General features: G+C 31.5%; 1 protein-coding gene across 1 annotated transcript in view; it reads right to left on the bottom strand.

Annotated features, from left to right (window-relative positions):
* Positions 1-1,486: 1,486 nt before the first annotated feature.
* LOC131850979 (lysine-specific histone demethylase 1A) overlaps positions 1,487-19,659 on the bottom strand; it is a 326,513-nt gene continuing 308,340 nt past the window's right edge. The window contains exons 11-16 of the mRNA XM_059201397.1: positions 10,757-10,909; positions 8,095-8,207; positions 7,758-7,881; positions 5,708-5,891; positions 4,552-4,679; positions 1,487-3,566 (exon numbers count right to left, since the gene is read on the bottom strand). Of these exons, the coding sequence (XP_059057380.1) occupies positions 3,412-3,566; positions 4,552-4,679; positions 5,708-5,891; positions 7,758-7,881; positions 8,095-8,207; positions 10,757-10,909 (857 nt within the window). The 3' untranslated portion in view covers positions 1,487-3,411. The remainder of the gene's footprint in view (positions 3,567-4,551; positions 4,680-5,707; positions 5,892-7,757; positions 7,882-8,094; positions 8,208-10,756; positions 10,910-19,659) is intronic.

The raw sequence follows: 19,659 nt of genomic DNA, 5'->3' as shown, positions 1-19,659 counted from the left end.
TAAAAAGTATTCCAAGCAAACACTAATAAAATTATCAATAGGTAACAAAGCATCCAAATTACACACTGTATAATTAATAGCGTTTATAAGGAAAGAGCCTAATTTTAAAATAAACTTCGTATCAAATAATATTATTACATAATTCATACTATTGCAATTCAAAATGACAACTCTCGTCCAATTTAACAAATGATTGCCTCCATGATCAGAATTATTCAGACGTTTGATTGGATAATTTCCTTTGTCGAACTTAAGTTTGATCAGCTTTTCAGAAATCTAACTGAGTTCATATAATTAAATTGGCAATTGCGCTCTTTTCCTCTCTCCAAGAGAACGGAATTAAGTATTAAATTATTTCAAAGTCAGTACTACACTGTCTCTCAATAATCTAATTTCAAACTTTTGAAGACAATCCTGAACATAAACAAATATTTATGACAATCGGATATTATTACTTTTGTTTCAAAATTATTTGCTTTATTTTACTTTTAAATTTACTCTACTAAATTTAGTCGATAACCAATGATAACACTCTTATTAAACTTCTGTAATTACATAAAAAAGGTACAGTTTCACATATATCGTTAGTCAAACCTAACTAATAATTCAATGTTCTTTACAATATTAGAAAAACTTTAATATTGTTACCAAATAAACTTATCATACTAAAAGATGATAAAAATTAGGTATGGTTAAAGAAAAGATGAATCAGCGCGTGGAAGTGTACGTACGAAGTATGAGTACGAATAGATAAGCTCCCTTAGAAAGTATAAAAATTTCTAAATGTACTATTTTTTATTTCTATTTAATTAGCATAAATAAACTTTATATACATACAATATAACATAAACGATAGATACATAACAAGTTTTTACTGCATATTCGGCGATAGTCACTGTATAGAAATGATAAAGCAAAAATTCTATTACTAATTGTTTAGGTTTTATAGTGTGATTTACTTTTTGCGTACAAGAAATAATCTATATACCTACACAATAAATATACAATCAATTTGCGAAAGGCGATAATACAAATAGGTACTAGATACCTATATCGCAACAGCAATCAAAATTCTTTGTAGCGGATAACCACCCACTCTTTTCCTTAACACGTGTAAATGGGATGAATAGATAAATAAATATATTGTAGATTGTTTTTTCTTCACTGGCACCACATACAACATTTGGTGTTTTGTCCAGGCAGGTGTTTATTTGAGGTATCAATTTGTCCAATTTAATCCAAACTCAGACGCTTGAACACCTTTCGTTTAGATATTATGTTTCTTGCATAGTTAATTAAATAATACTTTTTTTACTTATTTGATAGATTGATTGATTAATAGGCGGTGTAGAGATAATCTATATCACTACCTTTATTTTTTAGTTAATTTGTAAATCAATTAGATACCTTTAAAGCTACCAATTATCTTATTAGGGTTACAGCGTCAAAAAGGGTTAACAAGTTGTCACCGGGGAACAATAAAACGATTATTTATTCAAAATTAATATTTCTCACACACTACAGCTTACATAAAAGAAAAACATGGGATGCAAAACAAAGAATTAAACAATAAGATCTTATTCTAGAACATAAGTATTACAAATAATCTTATACCTAAGACTACTTCTGTAATTCGTGTATACATTATATAAACGGGACATTTACAGATCATATCATGACCTCCCGATATTTCGATGCAGTTCCAATAGTAAGATTATAGAAATATCCCATTTACATAATGTTTTGTATTTATAAAAACCGTGAAAAAATTGTAAAGCACTATTGTTCTATGATATTATGTGTCAATTTAATTTATTTTTGACATGATTAACCACAGTCAGTTATAACAGCCAATATTATTACTTACTATAAACATTTACTATATCTCATAGTCTGTATTTTAATATAAACAGCCGTGCTGTAGCGACGGCAAATAATAAAATAATAAAAAGAATAATCGTGTAGTTTCACGATGTGACTGCTGGGTTTACTCATAAACCACCAATAGTCCCATTGAAGAAATAACATTTTATTTCATTTTTATTCCATTAAATCCATTGTAAAGTTGATGTCATTGATTGCTGAGTTAATTCCTCTATATTTTTGACGTATTTATTTAGTTGCTCTAATTGACTAATATATACGTATGACTTAAAATAATATTTAAAATAGCTTTAAATCATTGTTTACAGTATTATTAAGGGCCATCCATAAATTACACACATCAATTTCAGTCATTTTAAACCCCGCTCCCCTCAACCCTACTAGTCACATACGGGACATATTATAATAGTTAAAATTTAGTGTTTAAACATTAAAATTGAGACTTAAGACTCCTCCAACTCCTTTCCAATACAATAAGACACTGTGTCGACCCTTCCCCCTCCACCCACACCCAACAAGTGATGTAATTTATGGAGTGCTCCTTAAGAATTCTAAAAATCAGATTTAATATTCATGGGTTCTAACTAAATTCTAAATGTGGAGAGATTAACTAAAATTCGATTTCTCTTTCTCTTTTACGTCCAAGTTATCTCTTTCACAAAGCGCACTTAACGGAAGACTGTAATTACATTTTAAGGGACCTTTAATTTTAATGCCACAAGTACGTAGAATTACGTGCTAATGCATTAATTACAAAGAAACAACCCGAACTGGTATTTTAAGCTCACGTCTCGTACCACAAAGTAACCGTAATGTGTTATGGCAAAGTAATTTCAATGGTACTAATTTCTTATGGAATTTATATATTTACGCTTGTTACACTGTTTGATTATGCTACATCTAATATCACGACTATCTTTGTTCATCAATTACTTCAATACAGACACAGTATGCTAACTTAATAAAATTAAAATGTCAGTAAAGTTATTACCATCAAATGTCTGAAATATAATAATGCCTATTGCATAAGTAATAGGTTAATTAAAAATGCATGAAATTCAAAATAACAAAATGCAATAATTTTTATATAGTTTTTTAAATTAGACTAACTGATCATTTGATTATAACATGTTCAATACATACCATAAAGATTTATAGGTTACTTTGCAAATTGGTTTTTAATTTAAAACCATTATTTTGACACTATTTGCAAATTGCAGGTGTTCACAAATTACTCAAACAAAATGTAAACTTTTCTGGTGTTACTTGTAACGTTATTATCCAATGTCGTATAATTAAAGTAACAAATTAAACACGTCACAAAATAATTCAGTAAACCTTTGTACTATTTATTTTTTTACGGAAGTCAGGGTCATTTTATCTATGTATGGAATTCTCAATAATAGTACATGCGTCCAATTAAACTATTCAATCAAACTAATTAATACTAAACAATTACAACTTAAAAGTATTTCATCACATAGAAATTATTATAATAAAAAAAAGGACTTTATTTAAAGTCAAACTTTAAGAATGAAGTGCTGCGGCCGTTGCCGCTGCTACACTTGCATTCGTTATCGGTGGTTGAGGCAACAGCATGTCTGCGAGACGTCCTGCTTCTCTCAAACCGGAAAGGAATGCCCCGTGAACTGTAGCTGGATAGTTACGCATTGTATGTTCGCCTGAAAAAAATAACAATCGTTACAATATGGCATAGTCATAAAACTGTAACGATATGTGTCTTATTTGAATAAATGGTTTTGACTTTGCCAAATATGTAACAATGTTCGATGTTTGCAAATATTAATCTAACATCCTTAACGATATTTATAGATATGTTCCCCTAGAAGCGACCACCAGTACCTTCAATGACAAAAGATCAAAGCTACATCTTTGGGAAGGTATTCCGACAACTTTATTCAGGTGTTTCTTACAAACTCTTATACTAGATATTATCATATATACAGTCCTTTAATATAATTACTAGATATTTTATTTACTTCATCATTACATAGTATAAAATAAAGTAGCTGTCGCTGTCTGTCCCTATGTATGCTTAAATCTTTAGAGCTACCCAACGGAATTTGAAGCTTTTTTTTTAATAGATAAGAGATATATAATACAAGTACACCCGTATCACAGATAATATAATATTACATACCCGCACGAAGCCGGGGCGAGTAGCCAGTATTAAATAAGTCAGATTGATTGACATGTTTTATTTTCTTAGTTATTTACATACTGTGATATGTATCACAGTATGTCAATAACTCATCATTATTCAATATATTCATTATCTATAGAAGTATGAGCACGTATATGTTATATTCAACAGTCCTTATACTTCTATGGATGTCGAATTTTATTTCAATGAAAATTGTCAATGTTGAATTTGTATCATCATATCTAATATATTGTAAATATAGATAGAAATAATCTTTATTCAAATAAACTAAATACAAGCACTGTTGAATAGTCCTATTTTTCTTATTCTACCACTCATTTGGACCGCAGACTCATCACAAGAAGAATGGGCAAAAAACTTGTGTATTGCTCTTTTGAATAAATGTTATTTTGGATAAATAATTACACAATAACAAGAGGCATGTGATAATTAATACAGAAACTAATCTTCAAGGCAGTACGAGTAATATATGTATTCTGTACCTGCAAAGAAAAGCCTATTCTCCCCAGGGGCGCCAGCAATCGGAGCTGCCAACAGATCGTAGTCAGTCCCAGATGATCCCACGGCGACGAAACTGTATGAACCGCGTGCGAAAGGATCTGCACGCCATCTATGAAATATATGAATATAGCAGATAAAATTACAGAAACAATAAACATTCTACGACCGGGAACGGGTGCCGTAAGGGACTGGCCTGGTTAAAATTAGTATTTATGGGCGTAAATAAATTTTACAACAAACAACGCATGGAAAAACCATATTTTAATTAATAATGAATTCAAATACATAGGTATACATAATTAGATGTATTATTGGGTTCCGCCTATACAGAATACAGCCTATATTTCTGACAGCTAATAAGGTAAGTTTCCTAAGGTTTTAAACGTGCGAAGTTGAGTAAGGTTTATCAATTAAAAACATAAAAATCGTTTCACTCTCTTTTATAATACAAAGTTACAGTTATCTGTCTCTTGTGGTTAGGTTATTTTGTATTATATAGTGGTTAAAATCATATGTACATATATGATATATTTTCTATAATTGTAAAATTATATCAAGACTGTTCCATTCGACACAAAAAAATAAATTATAACGATAGACAGCATAGAGGTCGTATACACTCGTAACACTATCCTTTGACAAGACGGAGTAGTAAGGTTGAAACGAGACCCAATGGTTTCTGACTTTATCAATAACTCTTGTTCCTTTCTCTATCATAACTCGTCTCACGTTATGAGACGAGTTGGCTACAGATGTTGTAAACTAGTTCTTTCATTACTCATGTTACCTATATTACAATGCATATCATAGTATATTCCAACTTTATTATCAGTCATAAGCAACGTCTCTTTTTATGGATGATAATGGAATTATGCCCCAGCCTGCGCTAAAGCTCTACGCTGACGGGGCACCAGTGGAGAATTATAACATGAGTATAAAGTCAGGTCAGTTAGCTCATCTTGACAAATTCTCAAGGAATTTGTCATGTGGTTTCCATCTGACATGGTAAATTGCTAGCAATGAGGTCAATAGTCCACATAACTAACAATCTACTTTCCCCCTCACAACGTTACAGGATACAACTGATGAACTGATACTTAGTGAAGGTTCTTAGTAACGAAATAGAAAATCACAAACCTGGTCACCACACATTCTTTGGGTTGTGGGACAGCAGCATGACCAAAAATACTCTTCAGTACTGCAATACATCTACCCACGATTACGTCATCAGTGACATTCTCCATAACAGCTGCTGCTTCGCCTGCTACCAGCGTCAGAAGTACAGGCGCACTGTACATGGTCCAGAACAGAAACAGCTCTCCTAATGATGAAAAAAAACGAGGGTACAATTTACCAAAAAATCAAACACATATGTAATTATCTTTTTACTCGTTTATCTTAACGTTAATAGTATTACAGGATTCCCGTATAATGCCATGTATCTCTATTACCTATATCATAAAAAAATACCACGTAAGCTACACGTAAACGTAAGGTTTTTCAAACGCCTTATCTGATCAGGAAAATATGATTAGTTTTTTTTTTAAAGACAATTCACACAGCGCCATCCAGACCCATGTTAAGCCAACTAAAGCTTATGTTAGGGGTACTAGACAACTGATACAAATATATAGATAATTTTTATTCGTAAATACATACATATTATACATAGAAAACACCCAGACCGATACAAACAACCATACTCATGAATACAAATGTTTGTACTTTGTGAGGAATCGAACCCGGAACCATCGGACGTAAAGCGGTGTGCTAGACCGCTAGACAACCGAGGTCGTCAAATTATAGAAAAACTTGTCAGTGTTTTATTTAGAATCGTTTTAAAAACAGAACTGTATGATAAAATTGATATGAAAATTCATAGGACTTTAACAAAGTTAGAAAATACCTAGTAATTATTCTATAAATTATTGTATTACCAACTGCAATAATTTATGAAATAATTGCTAGTTACAACTGCTATTAACTGAGTACTATACCGATAATAATTAGTTAGCGTGTGCAAATTTTAGGTCACAAGCTGGCTAGTTGGTAAGTTTAAGCTTGTTGGAATTGAGACTAAAGTTCAACTACCACTTCACATTATCATATATATTTACTATTTCAACTATTACAAAAAAATATTTATTTAGACATAAAAAAGTACCGATATAGGAATTAAAAGAATAATAACTTGAACAAACATGAATATTATATAAAGAATAAATTATATCTCTTATAAAGCTATAGATTCTTAGATCTTACTATAAGCAAGTACGGCGGTCACGTTCTCACATAATTCTCGGAGTGACATCGAACGATAACACCACATCAGATAGCACTCTTTAAACACGAACAAGCCCGAAAACGTTAAATTGGCCACGATTAAAAAATCACAAAGCTAATGTACATTGTTCCGGCTTTCCCAGAACGAACGTGGGGGCCTTAATGAAGTTAGCAGAACACACAACAAAGACTAAGGAGGTGAACTAAAGCATAACGTGAAAAAAAAGCTTGTCTTGGCTCGTTGCTGTGATTTATTGCAAGCAGCTCCCCCTCAGGGTTCCTGAGTAGCGTTAAATTATTCAGCTTTTAATTCGTTATCGCGGCCACCGGTGTTCTGCGTTTTACACTATTTACACCGGAAAATAATTTACGGTGCGGGTCTTTAGGGAGGTTACGAGAGGCTCGGTTAATTTGCGGGGATTTAGTGGTAGTTTTACATTAATATCGAGCTACCGGAGGTAGGTAAGCTCGACGTCGCTCAATATCAGAATTATGAAATACTACATAAACTGTGAACGATTACGGTGGGACTACAAACAATTTAAATGGTTACATAAATATATTAGTAACTAAATAAAATATCGAAACAACATTACCGAATTAATAACTTTTACAAAGTTTAATTCAGTACATAATTGTTTGGCTCTATTTGACGTAATAAAGGTTAGGTTAAAAAATATATGACTACGATTTCTATTCGTAGGAATTCATAAGAGACGACAACGTTAAAACCCATCTCATAAGTAAGAGAATGGAATTTGGAAAAAATCTTGTAACGTTAATAATTACTTGTGCTAGGGTTAATTTTTAAATTATAAATTTTTGGGTATTTTTAAACATGTTAATTTCACTGTCTACTTTTAATTCTTAGGAAAATATGTTATGGAAAAAACAAAAATCTTACCTCTACTAGCTGTTGTAGTTCCAACATGTCCGAAGAGATTAGCGCTTGGATCCCAAAAGGTACGCTCAAAACATAATACGACTTTGTTCAAGTTTCCGTAACCCAAACGTTTTATAGCGGCCACCTAAATATAACACTACATCTTAAATATACACAATGGAAAAATGTACGTATACGTGTAAGTATAATAATAATAGTGTTAATAGATTAATTTAGTCAAATATGCACTCGAGGTATACATTTAACAAGTGTGTGAGTAATAAGAATAGACAATTATATGAATATTTATTTTGTTTGTTTGATTTATCCTAAAAATATATAGAAATTGGTAACGGACCTTCCAATCGGGCAACGGTGGATCAAACTTCACAAAGTTTTGCTGGTTTTGGCCATTATTCGCCACTGCCACTTTCAGTACACCTAAAGGTAGAGTGCACAATACTACATCACCTGTAAATAAAAATTACAAGTCTTAAAAGTTTAAAAAAGAGGTATAGGAACTGTCATAAGTCTAATATTTTGTTTCACAGCTAAAACAACGTAAATCAAACAATACATGAATTTACGTTTGTGATTTCTTGACACATTTATATACATAGGTATATTTGATATATTTTATAATAACAATATTACCATTATTTAGCTATGTGTATACATACGTAACGTATATACGTAGTCACTCAACATACATTGTTTTCTCGCCATTTATTCTGCATTATAAGATGCAAGTAATGATATACACCAATAGACTAAAATTTTAAGTTTTCTTATAATTATTTTACACAATCACTAGTAGTGTCACACGGCGTCATCCATATGTATTAAAAAAATTCTTCGTTAATTTAAAAGTATGAATTATTTGTGTATCAAATTACAATGAAATCAATCTAAACCTTTAAGTATGAATGAGTACAAACACCTAAATATATTTAGAAACTTACATATTCATAATACTAGTAGGTCTCACCCGAGAACCCAAAGGTAAACACTCCAATGACCTGTTTTCCACAAAAGTACCTAGTCCCATTAATTACCTATAGGAAATTAATTAAGCGACCTTTAACTATTTGGGTAGCAATCCAATCCATTGCTCTAAATGGGGAATCGAATTCAAATCTTCCACAGTTCCGAATATAGGGAGATAGCCAAATGAAGCGGCCGGCAAAGCAATCAGTGTGAAAGCAAAAGTTTGTCCGAACAAAGCATCCTCTACCTAACCTTTTACATGCTAAAGAGCTCTTTGCCTTGATTACGAACATGTGATCTTCGAAAAGTACAAAGGTAGATACGATACAGGCAGAGTAGATATTTATTTTTCTAAAAAGTTTTGTATAAGTGGTTTAATTTCACTTATATTTCCGGCCTGGCTCATACATATATCAGTATAATGATTGAATAAAACTATGGACAATGTTACATATAAAATTGAAATTCTATTCAAATAAGAGAAAAATAATAATTCATCACGTGATTTGCCAAGGTTTAAAGTTGCAGTGAATAGAATTTATTATGTTATTTTTTATTAGCTATCACACCCACAAGGGTGATACTGATACATATCAATTATATTTGGATTGTATATCATGTCCTGTACACACTTATATTAGAATATATATACAAGTCTAATTATGTTAAAAAGCAAATTGATTTGTAACAATTTTGATATAAAATGTTCGTAGTTATATAAAAATCTGGCAACACCAGGATTGTCATATACTCATTATCAATTCTAAAACCATAATTACAATTAATTCTGGTTAATAAACGAAATGCAATACGAGTAACTGAAATTGCAATAAAATTATTCCAGACATCCTTTTAATAAATTAGAATTTAATATATATGCATACTTGAAATATCTGACATGTAATTACTAGCTACACAGCGGAACCTAAAACTAGCCAGACAATAGCACCGCCTCTCAAACATCTAACTGCCTCTTCCACAATAGACTCCGCCTGTATGCAAATGTGACGGAAGGGCCTAAGGCGAGGCACATCAGGGGGAGAGGGGAGGCAACGGGTCAACGCGGCTCGACCGTATTTTTGCGCCTGAACCTCATCAAAGCGAAATTAACGCGTTAGAATTGCAAATCATTTCGCGACAAAGAAATGACAAGGAGCCGCCGACGGCGTTGTGGATTTTTCTCATAACGCCCATTATCATGCTTTGTTTTTTTACCAAACGACACTTCTTTAATATTACGGCCACATGAATTTGATTTTTCTATTTGGGACGGGAAATACGAATTCTTGTAACAATATGGATGTTGGCCTACGGCTAAAATCAATATGAAGCGTGTTTTGACAAAATTTGTGCATCGTTATGAATGAAAATGTATTATTTTTCAAGTAATTTAAAAAGGGACGATATTAATTCCAACTCTATTTTTTAAATATATAAAACCTAAAAACGCCGTCTTTGATTTGAAATGGCTTTGTAATAGTTTTTGCATTCATTTTCATTATACCAATTAAAACCTTTTTTGTGTAATACAATCTTAGAACTATTCTTAACCTAAAACCGACATTTTTACTTTATTAGAAAGAAACACGTACACAACTGTAAGCATAGCAGAAAAGACCAAAAAACTAGCGTCTATGGATAAATTTTGAAAATGGATAATGTACGAAGAACTTACTTATGTAAAGAAAGATTTTACGAAAAGACAAAGATTCTCTATGGCACTTTGATTTTTCTGCCATTAACAAATTTGTGTACATTTCAGTTTACACATTGAAATTCATTACGGAATGAGACGAGTCAACCGTCATCGCCTTGACTAATTTGTTAATGGTGATCCACAGAAGAATTTGTCAGAAATGTAAAATGTTATCTCAGGTATTATATATTTTTAACCTGTTTCGTAACCTTATAAAATCACGATGCTCTGTACTTTTTCAAGGGACCTAACAAGCTTTATAATCTTCTGAAATTCACACGTATATAATTGTTACTTTACTTGCTACCTTTATTACTATAATACTTATAATTGCTACCTTTGAAAACCTGAGGCTGATTCGGTGCTCGGGGGTTGACAGCTTTCACCGTGACTCCTGGTCCTCCGTACTGTATATCCGTAACAGCTGTTCCCAATTTAATATCCAGTCCCTCCGAGAGTGCTACAGGTACGCACGAGTAACCATTCCGTACTGAAACAAATATATTTTATATGTCAGTATATTAATTGTCAATAGTATCAGCATGAAGGAATGGTATAATAATGGTATAATAAGAATAATTTATCAATATTAACTATTTTTATATAACACCAAAATAGTACATTCCATATAGGAATTACAAACATTGTATGAGTATGTAGTATTGTTTGTGACGTATATGTAAAACATACGTTATGTATGTTTTACATGCATATCCACCAACTATCTATTAATAAAACATGGGCTGATTTAGAACGAAAGGTTTTTATTTTATTACATTTTATTCATCGCATAAGCTCTATTTAGTTTGGGTCTAGATGGCGCTGTATAAAATTGTAACTATCTATTTTTCAACTAAATATACATTCTGTACTAAAAGTAACAATTATATAGTAGGTACCTACTCTAGACCTTAACTATGTAAATAAATAAGTATGTACCTGTGTATAATACTGATAAACTCTCCTCAGTTTTCAAACTCTGACCACAGTTAGGTTTCAATTAAGTTATAATAGCACTGCGGCGACACTATTGGATTTTAATAACTTTAAGTGAATTTCTTACTTCATTATATTAGTTCACCAGAGACAAACAGCTCTTATAGACCTGGCAATATATTTTAAATTGAAAAATAAAAGTATGTCTTCAAAATTTTTTCTTACCCTCAGAATAACCATACTAAATTCTGTACCTTAAACTTTAATCTAAATGTGTTATTGTCTTTTGCTTAATTTATGCCCCCCAAGTAAGCCCCGTTTTACACGAGATTTTGATATACACAAAACTTTATCGAATTGTACCCCAAATTCTTTCTTAGAAATTACTCCTTTCGTGTGTGATGAAAACCATTACCGTTTACTAATTTTTAAGATGATTAGGATATACCTAAAGGCAAACGCGGCAGGAGACTTTGTTGTAAATGCCAATAGTTTTAAAATATATATACATGCTAATAGAGACAATTTTTCTTTAAGGTGCAACAATATTGAAAGTGACTAACGTCCAACCCGTTCCGTTTGCAAAATATAATTAGATACCAAAATTGTTATAAATGAACCGATTCAAAAAGTTGTGCTTCTGAAACACAACAGAACTACTTTATAAACGCTACATTTCTAATACCTGTGTATTTCCGAAACTCGACAAAACAATGTATCTGAGTTTGTGAGCCAATTCTAAATTCAAAGTGGTCTACACCAGACGTTAGGACACTACAGAGGCTACTTTTGCTGCATGCACATGCAACAATGTACCATTTAACGATATTAACTGGGTTCGTTGTCACACAACTGGATGTGCAACAAACGAGCCAAAACTACGCAGTAATAAAATGGCACCGTGAATTGTCTAGATACAAAGTTACGGCCATCGTGCCGTTTCAACGGCACAATGGCGATTAGATGTTAATTTAGTTTAAAACATTATTACATATGATACTCAGTTGCTACTAAATAGAGTTAAATTAAGTTTACGCAGTTGTAAACAAGGCATTATAAATTTAATGCATATTAAATAATTTATTAAATGAAAATAACGGACTTTTCGGAGTTTAATGGGATGATTGAAACCACAGTAAGGACATCTATAAAAAACAAAAGTAACTCATTTACATCAAAACGTTGGCAAGTATTATGTAACTTGAAGATGTATAGACAATTGATGAGGAAAATCAAAAGAAGAGGAGGGATTATTTAAGTGTTGATCTCTACAACAAAAGGCAATGTAGATCTACATGCCAATAGGCCATGCCAAAAGGCAATGTAGATCTACATTGCCTTTGTAGGTCTACGTTGCACAATTACATTAAGTAACAACCTTAACGGCCATTTCGTTGAAATCAGTAACTTTGAATAAACCTTGTAGGTAATACCTAATAGCAACTACTAATAAGAATAGGTAATTACCTATACGTAAAACAGGTGAATAGGTAAAACGCCTAATTAGGCATTTTTATTACATATTACATGCATACATATTGACTTGTCGATTTTTAGTACAAGAATGACCAACTCCGTAGTGGTCATTGTCATGAGCATGATGGACTACTTTTATATTGCATAATTCAAAATTAGATCAGTAAATATTTACCTTCTAAATTGGTAATAAGGAATAAAATTGTTTAAATTCATTTCACTGTCTTTCAACATGATACAGGATGGAAACATTTAAAAATATTTATTATTTTCTCTTGTATGCAGTGGTATACAATACAGCAATTCTTTTCATTTAAAACGAAATTACCGGAACATTGAATTTGTTGTACAACTTGTATTGTGATTGTGAGTAACGTCTAATCAGACAGAGTTAAAGACATCGAAATAACAGTTCTTATTCTTTACGTAAAACGTCCTTTTAATACTAAATTACTGGGTACAGTCACTCAAGATCTACATGTCACTAGGGTCGACAAAAGTTGTGTCACTTATGTCCCAAGTTTTCATAGACTACGACAGCCACGTGACGACAGACAGACCGCAAGTATGATATTAAAATTAATGCATATGAATACAACTATCTATATTTTGCCTGAAAACTGGTTAGTATGAGATAATGATATATTATGAGTGGAATTAAGTTAGTATGTTATTGAAAATAAATTTTTCAGCCTGTGGGCGACCGCAAAGTTGTAGAGATGTTAATGTAATAAGAGTGTACGGTAGTAGAAGAAATGATGACGTTGATGATATGAAAGTCTTATTAGATTAGCTACCAACCGATATTGGATCAGCGGATTAAATTCATAGAACTCTTAATAGTGACAGTAGTTTTGCACAAAGAATGTTTATAGTTTCACACGCTGTAATTGTAGCTAAATTAAATAAAAGAAAACAAAATAGTGAAGTCCATCAATTTTAATATTATAAAGTCTGACTTGAAACTATTAGAGAGAATAGTCGACTGCAAAATAAAAATCCATTGGATTAGTGACGATACACAATAAAAAGAACTTGACAATATAATCAAACAAAGAACCTCCTTCTTTTGAAATTCGGTCGAAAACAGTTTCATGAAAATCTGCAAACATTTGTGCCCTAGTTTGTTCCAGATTGGTCCGTGATATAAGTACAGAAAATGTAACAGTAGATACTACGAAGTAGTATTAATAAAACCGTAATAGTTAGCAAGAGAGCTGCCAATTTGTGTCCAACTGGATTTGCAACATTGTAACATTTAACGTCATTACCTTGGTTTGTGCAGTCGCGTATGATGCCGGTGCCAGAACACAGTTGTGTCCCACGCAGATATATATTTAAAGGATATGCATTCATTTATAGATACTTTATATGTCTTATTATTTTTAAGCTCATTATCATTGAGATATAATATGCGAGGTAAACTTTGTAAAAAATCATCTGCTTACTAGTCTATGTATTTATATACAAGGGATTATTTGGTGGGATTAAGACAGTAAAAATACAGCTTCGCATGAAATCGTGATGTTCGTAGAGCTGTTCATATATGTAGGCGACAGTTACCGTTCATTATCCTATAGGCTGTCAGATTGTTTGATATTTCAATTACATAAACAAGTACTTTCACGTTTCAGTGTACATGATAACGTTTGGCTGGCTGAAAATGCATTTAATGTTCTACAAATAATTCTGAAAGATGAAACGAATATATAAAGGAAGTAAATTTATAAAAAGTGTACACAAATAATTAAAAAATAGAGAATATCAATTATTCTCAAATGTACAGGGAGTCTGCATATCCACAAACTTCATCCCTAAGCCGTTTAGATATGCTTAAACGGCTTCTTAGGGATGAAGTTTGTGGTGACATCATGTAATGTATCTTCAGGTACGTCACTATACCGAATTATTATTTATTACAATATCGAAACATGCATTATCAATATCAGGCTCTAATTTTGGGGCATTTCCAAATTCTTATCACTAATTCTGTGACGTGAATTTCGATTAGGTATCGTATACAATGCGATGCGATTTTCTAACTCAATCGCGGGGTTGCATTGTCTGAACATTGTTACAGCTACCGTGTGTCAAACATACGAGTAGCGTTCGTGTTCAGAGTTGTGAACAGCTATTTTATGTCCCACATGAAGCACAATTCGTTTTCGGAGATCCAGCGTTTATATTAGTAAAAATCACCTATTCTTTGATATATATGGATCTATCAATAATTTTAGTACCACAATTTATATTAATTTTTACCTGAAAATATATAAAACAAAATATGTATCATTTAATTTATAATTAAAACATTTGGGAATATATTGTTGATACGAATTCATAAATTGGGAATAGAGTAATATCTCATTATTTTTATAAAAAATTGTCAAAGTATTATACAACTATATTTTATCTGGTTACCTACTTATCAGTTACGTCATTATCTACCAGGTTATGGTTAGACTAAAACAAGGTTTTCCGTAAATGAAGTTCATACAGTTTATACCTTTTAAATAACACAACAACTAAGCAACAAATCAATGATATTATGTTTTGAACATTACTTTTACATTATACCATACTGAACTACAACACATATATTTTATTAGGTACATACTCAACGTTACGTAACAAGTCACAAATGAAACATTTTAAGTTCATAACGACTTCGTATTTTATTAACAACTGCACGAACTTTGTGCAAAATTATCAAACCCAACGATACCAGAGAAGTTAAATGGGAAAAGCTAAGCGTGGCATTGCTTGTGCATAAAATTTTATGGCAGCATCTTATATTCAATGGCAGTAAGAATTAAAATTGGTGGTTGCAATGTGGAATGGTAGCGGGACAAAGTGGAAACATTCCGGGTTACTAGTTACCAGGCACTTGGATAGTGTATTAAAAGTGCTGTTTGAAGTGGAAATCATGCAAGCATGGACTACTACTCTTAAATGAGTTCCTAAGAGTTGCTACTATTTGATTTTTTCGATTACTTTATAGAAATATACACTCTCTCTATAAGAAGAAATGATCACAATTAATGTCACAATCTTCAAAGAGTTCTATCAAACACGACTCAGGTAAACAAAAGATTTCTATTAGTTTGCATTATTATACTCGTATATTTTTACTAAATATTATAATGTATGTATATAAATGTATTAGTTTTATAATAATTTGTTTAAAAACTACAGAACATCAATATTTTATAAAGTTTATTTAATAATTAGTAATAGACCCTTTATTATTAATTATTACTCGTAATATTCTATTAGTATGAAAACGACAATAAAACTGCATCTTTAGCTTAAGCTTTAACTTTAACATTAATTGCCTTTTTTTCAGTTTTATTACACGAAATTATGGTTTTCTTTTTTCAATAATTCATCTTAAAAGGTAGTCGATATTATTATGAAACTTAATAAAACTAGGCTATAGATAAAAAAAAGCAATATATAAATGCATATGTTGATAATAACTATAATATTATTTAAAGACAGATAAGGCACGAAACAGCTACCATGAAATCAGACAAAATTATAAATTCAAGATAGGTCGTTGCTTTTGAAGATAAGTTTTGTTTATGTTACATTGTACAGGTGAATTTACGATCGTCGAATTTAATTCAAGAATCGGCCATTAACACGACACGGGGAAAAATACGCGGCAATTCGTTGCTTAAAGAACATTAAATTAAGCGTAATTTGAATAATTTTACGTGGCGGTGAACACAAATAGCTGTAATTAAAGATACCCACCTATATTTCGCAAATTGTGCTAATAACAAAAGACGGGGAAACGCTTAGCAGGAGTGATTAATGTGAAAAAAAAATCCTTTTCGTAATATTATAACAGTTCGTGTACGAATTTAATGAAAACAAAGTGATTAATACCCAGCTTCAGGTAAACAATGCCCAATAATTCAGTACCTAATAATAAAACGTACACAGTAACTGAAGTAAACGAAATGAACTCGATCGAAATATAATTAAGGTTTAAATGGATAAACTGAAATAATAAATGATGCACGACGATCGAATGAAAAATTAACAACTGCATTGACAAACAAAACAATTGCACTCGGCGTTCATTCGATTGCTAATTATTCAAACAGTCAATAATGCGAAATTAAATAATAAAATTTTGATCAACCCGGTCTTTATTTAATAATAACACTAAAACACGGTTTCATGTTTTGTAACGAAATTGTAGTTACGATTTATGTGTAGTCAGTCATATGGAATCATATCGCGACGTATAGGGTTTTTTATTATTTAGTGACTAATTAACAAAGATAGTACATACATAATTATAAATAAATAAGTAGGTACTTTGTACAGAATATTGTAGCATTTAATCGTTATTTATCTACTCACTACTTATAAATATAGACTATCATTTATATATAAATAAATTCATCAATATACAAGTGATACCTGAAATTACTGTTGATATGGGAAGTTAAAAATATTAAATTTAATATGGTATGGGATGATATATTAATTATTCGTTATCATTATATGCATTTAAATTGTTCACTGTTGGAAATAAACGTGTCCATTGTATTTTCTAAAAATAGCATATTTGAGCTCAGTTACTTCATTTAATCACAGTGTAGCCTTTCTAGTTAATTGTCACGGAATAAAATTCAATGAATACAGACTTCTCTTTTGAACCTCGACAAATTATTACAGACTGCTAATCTAATTGAATAAGTATTAGTTATGCCTTTGAAATTCCATTATTATTATTTATATAAAATAAACATATAAAACTAGAAGAGTTAGAAAGACTGAATACTTAATAATAAAATAAGCATTTTTTTGCAAGCACAAGAAAACTTATAATATACCGCACCAGGTATATTCTAAAATTTCTTTTCAGTATATTTATATTACTATTACTATGACTTTATGAATGTTGCTAGACCAAAATCCAACAATTTGTCTCTTAATAACTTCACCCAGTTTTACAAGAGGCTTGTACAACATAATAAATACTCTTCTTCATAAAAACGAATTAGGTCTAAAATTTTATTGTTTGACTTTATTGTCATATTTATCAAATGTATTTACATTGAAATACCAACAAGGCGACGTCGTAAAATGTCTGCACTGTACAACAGTTTTGAGTTTTAATAGTTTGTTGTATTGTATATTTTATTTATGATGTCATATTTTCTAAATCTCATTATACGTCTTCATATAAGTACCGACAATAATAGCTTATTTGAATTGCTGCTATATTTATTACTGTAATTTCACTTGGACGTGGTTCAATTTTATTGATTATCAGGGATCGATAAAAACGTATGAAATATAACTAGTTGTATATTCTCCCTTGAATACTAATAATTGGAATGTCAATCTTTATCTTAATATGGCTTCAGTGTAGTTATGAGTAACCGCTTCGGCAGCGATACCCCTTATCATTCCTAACTTATTAATTAGTATTTCATAATGTGTGAATGTCATGTTTGTCTGTCATATTCAAGTTGAGATGGGCTCGTGCGCGATAACGATAGTAGACATTAAGGTTAAATACAAAGATATAGAAACGAGCAATAATGACTACCACACGCATTCAGTCGCTTGGGAAAGTATAAAAATAAAGGATTTCCTACATTCTCCTCCGCAATCAATAAGTCGACACGCCACGTACGGAAATTCAATTTCGATACATTGTTGTGCGTGGGCGAGATGCCAAAGATATAAATGACGTCGATTGAGGGAACTCGAAGATTGAGCTTCGTAGGGAGTAAATCGTAAAAAAAATAATTAGTGTGTATACGTTAAGCTAATCGAGCATTTGACGAGGGTCAGCTTAGGTCGTGCCATGTACTCCGCCACTTCGACCAGGACGCCCCGCTTGAGCACGGGAAGGGTACTACAACTTGGCCCATTATTCGGACAGACGCGCTCTAACGCCTTTTAGCCCTTTGACGTGGATAGGGCCCATTAGCATCGAGGGGCTTGTTGATCTCGCCTGTTAATTACTGACCTCCGGTCTAACTAGCAGCTGTCTACGAAATTTCATAATTTACATATTGACTACAACTAAACGTTTAGTATCTAAAGAGAGAAAAAATATACAAGGAATTCAGTCCCAATAAAAAGGAAAACAAATGATGACAGCGCGATTCAATATAAATTTTCAGACATGTTGAATTTAATCAGCGTCAACAGAGAAGCCGAGACGAAAAGATATTCAAATGAAGAATGAGCTCGATATGCAACAAGGATGAAGCCCAAAATCAAGGCGGCGGTATCGCCGAATAAAACTGTTGATTACGTATCACGCAATATTACGCTCCGTCAATTGGAATTTTATTAACGTGTCCATTGGAGAAACAAATGCCATGGCTTCTGTTATACAAGAATTACTGGTTTACTGGCCACTAATAATACTATAAGGGGTTCCTGTAAGCTATAGAAATTTGCAATTTATAACATTTTCTTTCTAGTTCATAAATTCATAATATAGTAAATTAGTAACCGAAATGAAAAATAGATTGACTAATGTAAATTAATATTTGATGTGATATTATAATTAGTAACAACAAGTAAATATGTGATTTATTCGTAAATGATTAAAACATCATCTCATACATATTGATATCGAAATCGGGGAGTAATTCACGAAATACATTGCGTTGTTCATGTACCAGTATAAGACCGTTATTCATTTTTAAAGTATATCTTTGTAATTAGCCACTTTATAATTTTGACCTAAGGGACAATTTCGAATTTTGTTTATTTAGTATTAAAAAAAGATTACTATATGTATTAATTTACTTATAGGATTAATTATAAAATTTACTTTTTACC

The sequence above is a fragment of the Achroia grisella genome, unplaced genomic scaffold (assembly GCF_030625045.1).
Source record: "Achroia grisella isolate CSIRO2021 unplaced genomic scaffold, CSIRO_AGI_Agris_v1 utg780, whole genome shotgun sequence".
NCBI classification, from domain to species: domain Eukaryota; kingdom Metazoa; phylum Arthropoda; class Insecta; order Lepidoptera; family Pyralidae; genus Achroia; species Achroia grisella.
The sequence above is the reverse complement of the archived record's forward strand: the minus strand, read 5'-3'. Positions and strand labels throughout refer to the sequence as shown.